Source organism: Salvelinus namaycush, chromosome 31 (genome assembly GCF_016432855.1).
Source record: "Salvelinus namaycush isolate Seneca chromosome 31, SaNama_1.0, whole genome shotgun sequence".
NCBI lineage: Eukaryota > Metazoa > Chordata > Actinopteri > Salmoniformes > Salmonidae > Salvelinus > Salvelinus namaycush.
Window position 1 is genome coordinate 13,885,635 of NC_052337.1, and position 16,804 is coordinate 13,902,438.

General features: G+C 48.9%; 1 protein-coding gene across 1 annotated transcript in view; it reads right to left on the reverse strand.

Annotated features, from left to right (window-relative positions):
• Positions 1–16,804, reverse strand: part of LOC120026212 (GTPase-activating Rap/Ran-GAP domain-like protein 3) — an 80,937-nt gene that overhangs the window by 57,674 nt on the left and 6,459 nt on the right. The window contains exon 2 of the mRNA XM_038971036.1: positions 13,205–13,274. Within this exon, the coding sequence (XP_038826964.1) occupies positions 13,205–13,274 (70 nt within the window). The remainder of the gene's footprint in view (positions 1–13,204; positions 13,275–16,804) is intronic.

Here is a 16,804-nt window from a genome sequence, read left to right on the forward strand (position 1 = left end):
TAGGATGTAGTGATCACAATATAGTAGCCATATGCTAGGAAAACCAAAGTTCCAAAGGCTGGGCCTAATATAGTGTATAAGAGGTTATACAAGAAGTTTTGTAGTGTCACGTTCGTTTGCATAAACGGACCAAGGCGCAGCGTACGTAGAGTTCCACATATTTACTAGAGAGTGAAACTTAGAAAAAACAATAAACTAACCGTGACGACAATGCAGTGCTAACAGGCAACTAAACATAAACAATATCCCATAACCCACAGGTGGAAAAAATGCTTAAGTATGATCCCCAATTAGAGACAACGATAACCAGCTGCCTCTAATTGGGAATCATACAAATCACCAACATAGAAAATCAAACCTAGAACCCCACATAGAAAATATATACTAGAACAACCCCTCAGTCATGCCCTGACCTACTCTACCATAGAAAATAAAAGCTTTCTATGGTCAGGACGTGACATGTAGTGATTCTTACGTTGATGATGTAAAGAATATTTGCTGGTCTGTGGTGTGTAATGAGGAGCAACCAGACGCTGCACTTGACACATTTATGAAATTCCTTATTCCAGTTACTAATAAGCACGCACCCATTAAGAAAAGGACTGTAAAAACTGTTCATTGATGAGGAATTAAAAAATTGTATGGTTGAGAGGGATGAGGCAAAAGGTATGGCAAATAAGTCTGGCAGCACAAACAATTGGCAAACGTACTGCAAATTGAGCATTTTTTAATATTTATTTTTTATTTTACATTTATTTAACTAGGCAAGTCAGTTAAGAACAAATTCTTATTTTCAATGACGGCCTAGGAACAGTGGCAGTGGCCTTGTTCAGGGGCAGAACGACAGATTTTTACCTTGACAGCTCGGGGATTCGATCTTGCAAACTTTCGGTTACTAGTCCAACGCTCTAACAACTAGGCTACCTGACACCCCAAATCATGTGACTAAACTAAATAAAAATCTAATTAAACTATACTATGAAAAAATTGGATTTAAAGAATGATAGCACTTGCACTTCAGTTAAAAAGCTTTGTAGCACCTTAAATTATATTTTGGGCAAAATACCGCACAAAATACCCCACAAATTAACAAGGCACACCTGTTAATTGAAATGCTTTCCAGGTGACTACCTCATGAAGCTGGTTGAGGGAATGCCAAAAGTGTGCAAAGCTGTCATCAAGGTAAAGGGTGGCTACTAAAATATATTTTGATTAGTTTAACACTTTTTTGGTTACTACATGATTTCGTATGTGTTATTTCATAGTTTTGATGTCTTCACTATTATTCTACAATGTAGAAAATAGTAAAAAATAAAGAAAAACCCTGGAATGAGTAGATGTGTCTAAACCTTTGACTGGTACTGTATATTTTTATTTATTTATTTTGCTCAGAAACCTAATTGGGGAACCCTGGTCTAAGCTCGAATGGCTCCAATAGTGATGTTTTGGAGCAGTAGGCCTTAGAACACATAAGGGCCGTTCTGGGAGGCTGTGGCTGCTTGAGGTGCCTTGTGTTGGGCACGCGCTTCAGGCGAGCCTGGAGATCACATAGAGAGAGATTGAGAAAGATGGTGTGATGTCAGAACTTGTGGTAGGCCGTCATTGTAAATAATAATTTATTCTTAACTGACTTGCCTAGTTAAATAAAGGTTAAATATAAAATAAATAAATAAAAAGTGTGTGTGTGTGTGTGTGTGTGGTACAGTAGTTCTTGGACCACCATGGGCCATTGTTTATCCCCCAGTCACAGGGATGGTCTATAGCCCTAGTGATTTCCAACCGGATGACAGAGTAATGTTTGAACTCCAGCACAGCAAACATTCAATTCAATACAACTTTATTTATGTCCACATGGATAAAACAGCCTTTAGGTAAACACAAGAGGCAGGTCTCTAAATACGCAGAGTCACCTTGAAAAACAACATGGTCAGTGGTGGGAAAAGTACTACATATTCATATTTGAGTAAAAGTAAAACATTCTAGTAAATGCTATACATCAAATTCCTTAAATGAAGCAAACCAGACAGCACCATGTTATTTTTTTGGGGGGGGGACAAACAGGGGCACAACACTCAGACATCATTTACAAACTTAGTATTTGTGTTTAGTGAGTCCGCCAGATCAGAGGCAGTAGGGATGACAATGCATGAATTGGACCATAATTCTGTCCTGCCTGAGCATTCGAAATGTAACTTTTTGGTGTCAGAGAAAATGTATGGGAGTAAAAAGTACATATTTTCTTTAGGAATGTAGTGGAGTAAAAGTAAACGTTGTCAAAAATAGAAATAGTAAAGTACATATACTGCAGAAAACTACTTATGTAGTACTTTAAAGTATTTTTACTTAAGTACTTTCCACCACTGACTATGGTTAGCATTAGCTACAGTAAACAACCCAAATTACATTTTGATGGAATCAGTTGACAACAAACCAAACCTTAATATTGGCATCAGTGACAACATTCACCCGCGACAAACCAGAGCAATAGAAAGATGTCTTTAACAACTGTTTTCTGACTCAGTTTGTCTGTTGTTATTGTACTATAGTCCCAACTAACAGTCAATAAAAGTGGCCAAGATAAGCTAAATGCATGGTGAATGTAAGTTTAGAGGGAATGAATGGTAGCTTTTAGCCTAGCGACCGTTAGCATTGGACTACCTGTTGTGTGTTCATACCTAGTTTGGTAAGTGCTATAATAGCATATTAGCCCTAGCATAATAGCAATGTTTTGTTCCCAACGTTACTTTTACTTCACAATCGAAGCAACGTTACGTGTCACCACAAAAGCCATGGCCCTTGGCATGGGAAACAATTACTTCTAGATAGGAGAACAGGTGACGTCACCAATACAAATCAAATCAAACTTTATTTGTCACATGTGCCGAGTACAACAAGTGTAGACCTTACCGTGAAATGCCTACTTACAAGCCCTTAAAGCCCTTAACCAACAGTGCAGTTCAAGAAGAGTTAAGAAAATATTTACCAAATACAGTGTCCTTAGCTTAGTGATGAGCTTTGTGGGCGTTCAACACCATAGTACCCTCAAAGCTCATCACTAAGCTAAGGAACCTGGGACTAAACACCTCCCTCTGCAACTGGATCCTGGACTTCCTGACGGGTCGCCCCCAGGTGGTGAGGGTAGGTAGCAACACATCTGCCACACTGATCCTCAACACTGGAGCTCCCCAAGGGTGCGTGCTCAGTCCCCTCCTGTACTCCCTGTTCACCCACGACTGCATGGCCAGACACAAGTCCAACACCATCATTAAGTTTGCAGACGACACAACAGTGGAAGGCTTGATCACCGACAATGACGAGACAGCCTATAGGGAAGAGGTCAGAGACCTGGCCGTGTGGTGCCAGAATAACAACCTATCCCTCAACGTAACCAAGACTAAGGAGATGACTGAGGTGGTGTACTCCTCAATGCCACTGGAAGAATCCCGGAACATATTCCAGTCTGTGCTAGCAAAACAGTCCTGTAGTATAGCATCCGCGTCATCCGACCACTTCCATATTGAGCGAGTCACTGGTACTTCCTGCTTTAGTTTTTGCTTGTAAGCAGGAATCAGGAGAATATAATTATGGGCAGATTTGCCAACTGGAGGGCACGGGAGAGCTTTGTATGTATCTCTGTGTGTGGCATGCTGGTAAAATTGTGTATGCATCCTCTGGTTGCACATGTGACATGCTGATAAAATTTGGTAAAACTGATTTAAGTTTGCCTAATTTAAAATCCCCGGCCACTAGGAGCGCCGCTTCTGGGTGAGCATTTTCTTCTTTGCTTATGGCCTTATAGAGTTGGTTGAGAGCGGTCTTAGTGCCAGCTTCGTTCTGTGGTGGTAAATAGACAGCTGCGAATAATATAGATGAGATCTCTCTCAGTAGATAATGTGGTCAGCTTATCATAAGGTACTCTACCTCAGGCAAGCAATAACTCGAGACTTCTTTAATATTAGACATCGCGCACCAGCTGTTATTGACAAATAGACTCACACCCACACCCCTCGTCTTACCAGAAGTAGCTTCTCTGTTCTGCCGGTGCATGCTACTAGCGTAAACACAGCTAACTAGATAACCATTCCACATTGGCAAGAAAGGCCACATACACATACAGTGTTAATGCGTGTGTCTGTCTGTGTGTGTGTGTGTGTGTTAGTCTGTGTGTGTGTGTGTGTGTGTGTGTGTGTGTGTGTGTGTGTGTGTGTGTGTGTGTGTGTGTGTGTGTGTGTGTGTGTGTGTGTGTGTGTTTATGGTATGATTCTGTAAGGATGGCATGGGGGGATAATGGGAGCCCTATGTGGGCTGGCAGACAGGACAGAGAGTGTAATGGAGGTGGAGTTCTAGTTTTGAAAACATTCTAGGGAGGGGGATGAGAAGGTTAGGGAAGGATTGAGGGGTGACAGGGGCTGAGAGTGGCCTCACTGAGGGGCCAGAATCACATGGTGGATGCTGAAGAGAGGACGGCTTCACTCCAAAGCTGTCGCCCTCTGTTTATGTCACAGCCTGCCTTGTCACATCTCATTCCCTTCCAGCTGAGGTGTGTGTGTGTTTGCGTGTGTGTGTGTGTGTGTGTGTGTGTGTGTGTGTGTGTGTGTGTGTGTGTGTGTGTGTGTGTGTGTGTGTTATTTTAACTTGAATTTATTTACTTTGCATTATGGAAAGCTGGTCAAATAAACAATCTAAATATATAGATTTGAATGGAAAGCAGAAAACAGTCAGTAATGAGTGTGAAGGGATGTTTCTAAATGTTTTCTTTACATGAATGACTGGGTCTGGATCAAACTGAACCCCTTCATTAAGGATGGTGAGAGCCTAACACACATACACACACACACTAAAACCAATAAGTTATTTTACATACACAGAGACACGTACGCACATGCACGCACACACATACACACAGACTTACATAGACTCCTAGCCTCTCCTTCCTCTCACTCTTTCTCTTTATTCTTCTGTCTGTCAGCAGCAATTCCATTCAAAGTAATGCAAAGCCTGATTGTGTGATGTACAATAAAGCCAAACAAGCGACCATTAAAGTGATGTCACCCAAACCTGACAACCTTTGATTAAACCATCCCAGATTCAATTGACATCAAATTAAGCTAATAGCATTTTATACAGAAATACACACCTTGACAGGGTGAGGAGGGCAACCCCCCAAACTCCCCTACCCCCTACCACACTGCCTCCCTTGCCGCCCTGCCTCCCTTACCGCCCTTCCTCCCCTACCGCTCTGCCTCCTCTACTGCTCTTCTGACCCTACTGCCCTGCCTCCCCTACCGCTCTGGCTCCCCTACCGCCCTGCCTCACCTACCGTCCTGCTGCCCCTACCGCTCTGCCGCTCCTACCGCCCTGCCTCCTCTACTGCCCTTCTGACCCTACTGCCCTGCCTCCTCTACCGCTCTGCCTCCCCTACCGCTCTGCCTCCCCTACCGCTCTGCCTCCCCTACCGCCCTGCTGCCCCTACCGCTCTGCCTCCCCTACCGCCCTGCTGCCCCTACCACCCTGCCTCCTCTACCGCCCTACCTTCCCTACCACCCTGCCTCCTCTACCGCTCTGCTTCCCCTACCGCCCTGCCTCCTCTACCGCCCTGCCTCCCCTACCTCCCTGCCTCCTCTACCGCTCTGCCTCCCCTACCGCTCTGCCTCCCCTACCGCTCTGCCTCCCCTACCGCCCTGCTGCCCCTACCGCTCTGCCTCCTCTACCGCCCTGCTGCCCCTATCACCCTGCCTCCTCTACCGCCCTGCTGCCCCTACCCCTCTGCCTCCTCTACCGCCCTGCTGCCCCTGCCACCCTGCCTCCTCTACCGCCCTGCTGCCCCTACCACCCTGACTCCTCTACCGCCCTGCTGCCCCTATCACCCTGCATCCTCTACCGCCCTGCTGCCCCTACCCCTCTGCCTCCTCTACCGCCCTGCTGCCCCTGCCACCCTGCCTCCTCTACCGCCCTGCTGCCCCTACCACCCTGACTCCTCTACCGCCCTGCTGCCCCTACCACCCTGCCTCCTCTACCGCTCTGCCTCCGCTACCGCTCTGCCTCCCCTACCACCCTGCCTCCTCTGCCGCTCTGCCTCCTCGGCCGCACTGCCTCCCCTACCGCTCTGCCTCCCCTACCGCTCTGCCTCCTCGACCGCACTGCCTCCCCTACCGCTCTGCCTCCCCTGCCGCCCTGCCTCCCCTAACGCACTGCCTCCCCTACCGCTCTGTCTCCCCTACCGCTCTGCCTCCTCTACCGCTCTGCCGCTCCTACCGCCCTGCCTCCTCTACTGCCCTTCTGACCCTACTGCCCTGCCTCCCCTACCACCCTGCCTCCCCTAACGCACTGCCTCCCCTACCGCTCTGTCTCCTCTACCGCCCTGCCTCCCCTACCACCCTGCCTCCGTCTAACGCTTTGCCGCCCCTACCGCTCTGCCTCCTCTACCGCTCTGCCTCCTCTACCGCCCTACCTTCCCTACCACCCTGCCTCCTCTACCGCTCTGCTTCCCCTACCGCCCTGCCTCCTCTACCGCCCTGCCTCCCCTACCTCCCTGCCTCCTCTACCGCTCTGCCTCCCCTACCGCTCTGCCTCCCCTACCGCTCTGCCTCCCCTACCGCCCTGCTGCCCCTACCGCTCTGCCTCCCCTACCGCCCTGCTGCCCCTACCACCCTGCCTCCTCTACCGCCCTACCTTCCCTACCACCCTGCCTCCTCTACCGCTCTGCTTCCCCTACCGCCCTGCCTCCTCTACCGCCCTGCCTCCCCTACCTCCCTGCCTCCTCTACCGCTCTGCCTCCCCTACCGCTCTGCCTCCCCTACCGCTCTGCCTCCCCTACCGCCCTGCTGCCCCTACCGCTCTGCCTCCTCTACCGCCCTGCTGCCCCTATCACCCTGCCTCCTCTACCGCCCTGCTGCCCCTACCCCTCTGCCTCCTCTACCGCCCTGCTGCCCCTGCCACCCTGCCTCCTCTACCGCCCTGCTGCCCCTACCACCCTGACTCCTCTACCGCCCTGCTGCCCCTACCACCCTGACTCCTCTACCGCCCTGCTGCCCCTACCGCTCTGCCTCCCCTACCGCCCTGCTGCCCCTACCGCTCTGCCTCCTCTACCGCCCTGCTGCCCCTACCACCCTGCCTCCCCTACCGCCCTGCTGCCCCTACCGCTCTGCCTCCCCTACCACCCTGCCTCCTCTACCGCTCTGCCTCTGCTACCGCTCTGCCTCCCCTACCACCCTGCCTCCTCTGCCGCTCTGCCTCCTCGACCGCACTGCCTCCCCTACCGCTCTGCCTCCCCTACCGCTCTGCCTCCTCGACCGCACTGCCTCCCCTACCGCTCTGCCTCCCCTGCCGCCCTGCCTCCTCTACCGCCCTGCCTCCCCTACCACCCTGCCTCCCGTACCGCTCCTACCGCTCTGCCTCCCCTACCGCTCTGCCTCCCCTACCGCTCTGCCTCCCCTACCGCCCTGCCTCCCCTACCGCTCTGCCTCCCCTACCGCTCTGCCTCCCCTAACGCTCTGCCTCCCCTACCACCCTGCCTCCTCTACCGCCCTCCCTCCTCTACCGTTCTGCCTCCCCTACCGCCCTGCCTCCCCTACCGCCCTGCCGCTCCTACCGCCCTGCCTCCCCTACCGCCCTGCCTCCCCTACTGCCCTTCTGACCCTACCGCCCTGCCTCCCCTACCGCCCTGCCTCCTCTACCGCCCTGCTGCCCCTACCGCCAATGCCTCCCCTACCGCCCTGCCTCCCCTACCGCCCTGCCTCCTCTACTGCCCTTCTGACCCTACTGCCCTGCCTCCCCTACCACCCTGCCTCCCCTACCACCCTGCTTCCCCTACCGCTCTGCCTCCTCTAGCGCCCTGTCTCCTCTACCACCCTGCCTCCCTTACCACCCTGCCTCCCGTACCGCTCTGCCTCCTCTACCGCTCTGCCCCCTCTACCGCCCTGCATCCTCAACCGCCCTGCCTCGTCTACCGCCCTGCCTCCTCTACGGCTCTGCCTCCCCTACCGCCCTGCCTCCTCTACCACCCTGCCGCTCCTACCGCCCTGCCTCCCTTACCACCCTGCCGCTCCTACCGCCCTGCCTCCCTTACCGCCCTGCCGCTCCTACCGTCCTGCTGACCTTACAGCCCTGCCGCTCCTACCGTCCTGCCTCCTCTACTGCCCTTCTGACCCTACTGCCCTGCCTCCCCTACCGCCCTGCTTCCCCTACCGCCCTGCTGCCCCTACCGCTCTGCCTCCCCTACCGTCCTGCCTCCTCTACCGCCCTGCCTCCCTTACCGCCCTGCCGCTCCTACCGCCCTGCCTCCCCTACCGCCCTGCCTCCTCTACCGCCCTGCCTCCCCTACCGCCCTGCCTCCTCTACCGCCCTGCTGCCCCTACCGCCCTGCCTCCTCTACCGCCCTGCCTCCCCTACCGCCCTGCCTCCTCTACCGCCCTGCTGCCCCTACCGCTATGCCTCCCCCTCCAACAAAAACAGTATTGGCTTTTCAAACCTGGAAAGTTACTCTCTCTCGTTCTCTCTCTCTGTGTGTTTGTATGGGCATACGTTCATTCTTGTGTGAATGATTCATCAGGTCCTGCTTGCTGGTGGGTATTGATTCATCAGGTCCTGCCTGCTGGTGGGTATTGATTCATCATGTCCTGCTTGCTGGTGGGTATTGATTCATCAGGTCCTGCCTGCTGGTGGGTATTGATTCATCAGGTCCTGCCTGCTGGTGGGTATTGATTCATCAGGTCCTACTTGCTGGTGGGTATTGATTCATCAGGTCCTGCCTGCTGGTGGGTATTGATTCATCAGGTCCTGCTTGCTGGTGGGTATTGATTCATCAGGTCCTGCCTGCTGGTGGGTATTGATTCATCAGGTCCTGCCTGCTGGTGGGTATTGATTCATCAGGTCCTGCTTGCTGGTGGGTATTGATTCATCAGGTCCTGCCTGCTGGTGGGTATTGATTCATCAGGTCCTGCCTGCTGGTGGGTATTGATTCATCAGGTCCTGCCTGCTGGTGGGTATTGATTCATCAAGGTCCTGCTTGCTGGTGGGTATTGATTCATCAGGTCCTGCCTGCTGGTGGGTATTGATTCATCAGGTCCTGCCTGCTGGTGGGTATTGATTCATCAGGTCCTGCCTGCTGGGGGGTATTGATTCATCAGGTCCTGCTTGCTGGTGGGTATTGATTAATCAGGTCCTGCTTGCTGGTGGGTATTGACTCATCAGGTCCTGCCTGCTGGTGGGTATTGATTCATCAGGTCCTGCCTGCTGGTGGGTATTGATTCATCAGGTCCTGCTTGCTGGTGGGTATTGATTCATCAGGTCCTGCCTGCTGGTGGGTATTGATTCATCATGTCCTGCTTGCTGGTGGGTATTGATTCATCAGGTCCTGCTTGCTGGTGGGTATTGATTCATCAGGTCCTGCTTGCTGGTGGGTATTGATTCATCAGGTCCTGCTTGCTGGTGGGTATTGATTCATCAGGTCCTGCTTGCTGGTGGGTATTGATTCATCAGGTCCTGCCTGCTGGTGGGTATTGATTCATCAGGTCCTGCCTGCTGGTGGGTATTGATTCATCAGGTCCTGCCTGCTGGTGGGTATTGATTCATCAGGTCCTGCTTGCTGGTGGGTATTGATTCATCAGGTCCTACTTGCTGGTGGGTATTGATTCATCAGGTCCTGCTTGCTGGTGGGTATTGACTCATCAGGTCCTACTTGCTGGTGGGTATTGATTCACCAGGTCCTGCCTGCTGGTGGGTATTGACTCATCAGGTCCTACTTGCTGGTGGGTATTGATTCACCAGGTCCTGCTTGCTGGTGGGTATTGATTCATCAGGTCCTACTTGCTGGTGGGTATTGATTCACCAGGTCCTGCCTGCTGGTGGGTATTGACTCATCAGGTCCTGCCTGCTGGTGGGTATTGATTCATCAGGTCCTGCCTGCTGGTGGGTATTGATTCATCAAGGTCCTGCTTGCTGGTGGGTATTGATTCATCAGGTCCTGCCTGCTGGTGGGTATTGATTCATCAGGTCCTGCCTGCTGGTGGGTATTGATTCATCAAGGTCCTGCTTGCTGGTGGGTATTGATTCATCAGGTCCTGCCTGCTGGTGGGTATTGATTCATCAGGTCCTGCCTGCTGGTGGGTATTGATTCATCAAGGTCCTGCTTGCTGGTGGGTATTGATTCATCAGGTCCTGCCTGCTGGTGGGTATTGATTCATCAGGTCCTGCCTGCTGGTGGGTATTGATTCATCAGGTCCTGCCTGCTGGTGGGTATTGATTCATCAGGTCCTGCCTGCTGGTGGGTATTGATTCATCAAGGTCCTGCTTGCTGGTGGGTATTGATTCATCAGGTCCTGCCTGCTGGTGGGTATTGATTCATCAAGGTCCTGCTTGCTGGTGGGTATTGATTCATCAGGTCCTGCCTGCTGGTGGGTATTGATTCATCAGGTCCTGCCTGCTGGTGGGTATTGATTCATCAGGTCCTGCTTGCTGGTGGGTATTGATTAAACATTCTTTGTCTCTCTCTCTTCTCCCTGTAATGAGGAGGCCCTCAGGCACAGTGACACGCACGGTCTGCTGAGACACACAGACACACACGGGCACGCACACACTCACACACACAAACACAAGTGCTTACATGCAAGCACACTTGCACACACACCTACAGTATAGAGATGCAACTTTGTCTCTCTCTCTAAGCAGTGCTGAGTAGTGTATGGTCCTAGGAGGCTTTGCAGTGAGGTCAGTATGATCAAACTGTCTAATAGCTGGCGCTACAATACAGACACAGAGGTAATATTCTCTTTGACACAGAATGAACATCTCTGCCCAATAGACTTTGCAGTACAGGTCAAGAATGTGGCTACGTTCTAAACTGTGCTGCTTCTACACCCTAGAAGTTCAGCCCTAGATCCAGATAGATCCAGATAATATGCAGTGCACTTTACTGTACAGGCCAGGAAGCCTGTTCCACACTGGGTAGAATGTCAACGGTTCTGCCCTAGGTATACTATAACACGCAGTTCCAAAACACGCAGGAGACACTTATGCAACAGCATCTCTGGACTGGTTCCAGTAGTGTGCTTGCTGGGTGGATGGAGGAGGCCACATGTGCTATCTAAGAAGTCCCTGAGCTGAAAGATGGAAATAGAGAGACAGGAGGTGGAGGTATGTAATAATGGATAATATAATAAATCATATATGCCATTTAGCAGACACTTTTATCCAAAGCGACTTATAGTCATGCATGCATACATTTTACATATTGGTGGAACCATAGTGGAATCCAGACATAGTGTCCTTCCTGACATTAACATTTTAGGTCACATGGGGCTGGGTTTATTCAGGTTTGAATTTGTGCATAGGGGACTGGCGCATAGCAGACTTATTCAATTCTGTTAATCAATAAAATGGCATTAGTACCGATTAGTGCTTTTTACAAATATATTGGTCATATAGTGATTTACAGCATCAGCAACCCGGCCTAAACCTCCTAGGAGCAAACAGAAATGACAGTGACAAGGACAGATTAAAACTACTTCTAAACTTAGGAGACTCACTGAACCAACAGTTAACCATTACACTGCTGAAACAATTCAACACTACTCTGGCTGCGTTCACACAGGCAGCCCAATTCTGATATTTTTTTCCACTAATTGCTCTTTTGACCAATCACATCAGATCTTTTTACATCGGATCTTTTCAGAGCTGATCTGATTGGTCAAAAGACCAAAAAGTGTAAAAAATATCAGAATTGGGCTGCCTGTCTAAACGCAGACAGTGTTAGTGAACTGTTTTATTCCCTATCTGGAACACACTGTCTGTGTTTAGACGGGCAGCACAATTCTGATATTTTTTTCATTAATTGGTCTTTTGACCAATCAGATCATCTCTGAAAAAGATCTGATATTAAAAGATCTGATGGGATTGGTCAAAGGCCAATTAGTGGAAAACAGATCAGAATTTAGCTACCTGTCTAAACGCAGCCACTGTGTTCCAGATAGGAAATAAAACAGTTCACCACAACAGTGTATTCCATATAGGACATTGGAACAATCATGTCACAGTTCGAGGTGACATCTCTAATCTGAATATTCAGGTATTCAGCATGAAAATGCCAGTATTTTATCATATTCCTCTCTCACTGCAGTGTTTGGATACTACACACACACACACTGCCCATTGTGTCCTGTGTCAGTCTGCTGCTGCTGATAGGCAGCGTGTGGTTTCTCCTCAGGGTTAATCTGACACGGTGCAGCGCTAGCGTGGGCGTTAGCGCTTAGCGCTAACAAGACAAACACCACTGTGTCTCTGGGAGGAAGTTAGTCAAGAGAGGACCCTAGCCACTTCCTCTCCCCCTGGGTGTTATCAGAACACACAGACAGGCCTCTCTCTCTCTCTCTCTCTCTCACACACACACACACACACACACACACACACACACACACACACACACACACACACACACACACACACACACACACACACACACACACACACACACACACACACACACACACACGCACACAAACACACACACAGAGCCAAGGGCTAATTTTAACCTCCGCTGCGCTGTGACAACATATACAGTAGGCTACACACACTATCAACATGACAGTGACTCAACAACTTCAATAGGAGCAAAACCACAAGGCTGGCTAATAGAATAAGCAATTATAACACCATAATAACTTGACAAACTTGACAGTTCGTTTGTATAGTAAACAAAAGTCTGAGTAAAGGCACCCTATGCCCTGAATAGTGTACTACTTTTCAGAAGAGCCCTGCACTAAACAGGCCTTATATTATAGGGAATGTGGTGCCATTTCAGATGCAGCAGGTGATGTCATAACAGTAGAAGGTGATGTCATAATCTGTGGTCCTGAGCTTAGCTGTTTCTGTAAGCCTCTGTGAGCCACGCTACAGGGTGCTAGGCACTATTAAACTGGACCAATGGACCACACCCAGACAGTCATGACTCACCTCTCTCTCTCTCTCTCTCTAACCCTCCCTCCATCAATCCATTGAATGGGAGAGGAAGATAGAGAGGGGGAGGGGGCACGGAAAGGAGGAGAGGAGGGAAAGACAGGAGGGGAAATAGGGAAGAAGGGGAGAGAAAGTAGGAGAAGAGGGAGAGATAGAAGGGGAGAGAGAGAAGGAGGTGGACAGAGAAAGGAGGAGAAGAGGGAGAGATAGAAGAGGAGAGCGGGGAATAGAATGTCAATAGGAGGTTACTCACCAGCTCGACGGAGCCATAGTGTTTTCGGCTGAAGTCTCCACGCCTGCAGCCCAAGTCCTCCGAGGCAGAGCTGCAACACAGACGCATGGTGGTCAGTCTCTCCTCTCTCTCTCCTCCATCAGGAGACTGACACACTCACTCACTCACTCACTCCTACAGGTGGCTACTCGGCTCTACGTCTCTCTCTCTCTCTTCCTTTCCCCCTTCTAGGTATCTATGATAGTGTCTCTCTCTCTCTTTCTAGGTATCTATGATAGTCTCTATCCCTCTCCCCCTTCTAGGTATCTATGATAGTCTCTCTCCCTCTCCCCCTTCTAGGTATCTATGATAGTCTCTCTCCTCCTTCTAGGTATCTATGATAGTGTCTCTCTCTCTCTTTCTAGGTATCTATGATAGTCTCTCTCCCTCTCCCCCTTCTAGGTATCTATGATAGTCTCTCTCCCTCTCTCCTCCTTCTAGGTATCTATGATAGTCTCTCTCTCTCCTCCTTCTAGGTATCTATGATAGTCTCTCTCCCTCTCTCCCTTCTAGGTATCTATGATAGTCTCTCTCCCTCTCCCCCTTCTAGGTATCTATGATAGTCTCTCTCCCTCTCCTCCTTCTAGGTATCTATGATAGTCTCTCTCTCTCTCCTCCTTCTAGGTATCTATGATAGTCTCTCTCTCTCTCTCTCTCCTCCTTCTAGGTATCTATGATAGTCTCTCTCTCTCTCCTCCTTATAGGTATCTATGATAGTCTCTCTCTCTCTCCTCCTTCTAGGTATCTATGATAGTCTCTCTCTCTCCTCCTTCTAGGTATCTATGATAGTCTCTCTCTCCTCCTTCTAGGTATCTATGATAGTCTCTCTCCCTCTCCCCCTTCTATGTGTCTATGATAGTCTCTCTCCTCCTTCTAGGTATCTATGATAGTCTTTCTCTCCCGCTCTCCTCCTTCTAGGTATCTATGATAGTCTCTCTCTCTCTCCTTCTAGGTATCTATGATAGTCTTTCTCTCCCGCTCTCCCCCTTCTAGGTATCTATGATAGTCTCTCTCTCTCTCCTTCTAGGTATCTATGATAGTCTTTCTCTCTCTCCTTCTAGGTATCTATGATAGTCTTTCTCTCCCGCTCTCCTCCTTCTAGGTATCTATGATAGTCTCTCTCTCTCTCCTTCTAGGTATCTATGATAGTCTCTCTCTCTCTCCTTCTAGGTATCTATGATAGTCTTTCTCTCTCTCCTTCTAGGTATCTATGAATAGTCTTTCTCTCTCTCCTTCTAGGTATCTATGATAGTCTCTCTCTCTCTCCTTCTAGGTATCTATGATAGTCTTTCTCTCCCGCTCTCCCCCTTCTAGGTATCTATGATAGTCTCTCTCTCTCTCCTTCTAGGTATCTATGATAGTCTTTCTCTCCCACTCTCCCCCTTCTAGGTATCTATGATAGTCTCTCTCTCTCTCCTTCTAGGTATCTATGATAGTCTTTCTCTCCCGCTCTCCTCCTTCTAGGTATCTATGATAGTCTCTCTCTCTCTATTTCAAGGTATCTATGATAGTCTCTCTCTCTCCTCCTTCTAGGTATCTATGCTAGTCTTTCTCTCTCCTCCTTCTAGGTATCTATGATAGTCTCTCTAATTTCTCTCCCTCACCCTCTCTCTCTTACCCTCTCTCTCTCTCCATCTCTCTCTATCACCCTCTCTCTCCATCCCTCTCTCTATTGTTCTCTCTCTGTGGTAGGGCTAGCTAGCCAGCAGCAGCAGCATCCAGCACCAGTCCTGATTGAGACGAGGACCCTGATTGCATTATGTCCACAATGATAGATGGAGTCTGCCTGTGAGAGCAGACTGCTCACCCACACACAGGAGTGTTACAGGAATTTGTTTGAGATCTACGGGAGGGAGCAGGGGGAATCTCCTTCACATCTCAGGCCCAATTAAACCTGTTCAACCAATGGCATCCTCAAGAACAGGCAGATCCAATATTACAGCAAATAATACTCCAATGTACTGATAGATAAACTAATATTTTCTTGGATGGAATTTACAAGGGTATGATATTTATGAAGGACATTGTAAACAAGTACGGTAAAAGTATGTCACACAAGCAACTAACAACAGTGTGTACTGTATGCTCAATACAAATTTAGAACCAACTCATCGTGGCTCTGCCACAAAATTGGAAAAGACAATTACTTAAAGAAGAAATTAAATTATTAGTCTGTCTGCCTCCCATTAAAAATCATAAATGGCTTAAATCAAAAAAAGTATCAGTTTAACTTAAAGTCAAAAGGGAACAGTTGGGAACAGGTCTTAGATTCCCCAATACCTTTGCATCGAGTGTAGGAACTGACATATAAAACAACAACTGACACATCAATCTTTTTGTTTCAATTTAAGCTATTATATAAAATACTTGCTACAAAAAAAATGCTCAATATATGGGGTGTTGAACATACAGTCTTGTGCAGACTGCCATGAGGAAACAGAATCAATAGAACATAGTTTCTGGTGCTGTCCATCGGTGGCTCGCTTTGGGAGTCAGGTCCAGGAATGGTTGTTATGTCATAATATCAGGGTTCAGATGGACCTGGACCAGATGGACCTGTAAACTGCATTGTTAGGGGATCTGAAAAACCACGACTAGTCAATGGGAAATATCATTATACTCTGGGGTAAAGTATTTATTTTTAGGGCAATATCAATAGAAATATCAATACAAATAAGGAAGGTCAGGAGCCTCGTAAGACATCACAGTAAAATGGAGGGATTTTTTGCTAAATGAAATAGCTAAATGTAATTGTACTGGGAAAGATGGGTTAATCTGTGGACATCGGAGGGTTGGAGTTAAGATCAGAATGAATGGCCGCTGTGGTTGAAAATCCAGCACTTGCAGAAAGAGGAAATTAGGAATATATGTTTATTCTTGAAGAACACGTACCGTACATGTGAGGAAAATAGCTGTAAGTAGCAGTAGAAGTATTGTTGTCTGTTAGTTCACTCCAATCAGGGTAGGGATGGTAGGGGGGAAAGTATATAACAATTTAAAAAATAAGAGAGATTAGAAATTATGCAAACAATTAATTTGATAGATCTACAATCTTCAATATTAAAGCTGATCGACCCCCCCCCCCCCCAAAAGAAAGCTTGCCCCCCCCCCCCCCCCCCCCCCCCCCACACACACAAAGAAACTACAGTGAACCACGCCAATGCACTTCCACCCCCGCCTCTATACCAAAACTATTTTCCGCTCATTTTCCGCTCAAACGATGCTACCATAAGCCATCGACTTTTAATCATATTTGTTTTCACATACAGTTCCCAATAGCATAGTTCCCAAAGGTAAAGATCGTCTGCTCCACTCGGAAGCACAAGGTAAAGATCGTCTGCTCCACTCGGAAGCACAAGGTAAAGATCGTCTGCTCCACTCGGAAGCACAAGGTAAAGATCGTCTGCTCCACTCGGAAGCACAAGGTAAAGATCGTCTGCTCCACTCGGAAGCACAAGGTAAAGATCGTCTGCTCCACTCGGAAGCACAAGGTAAAGCAGCTACAAGGTAAAGCAGCTACAAGGTAAAGCAGCTACAAGGTAAAGCAGCTACAAGGTAAAGCAGCTACAAGGTAAAGCAGCT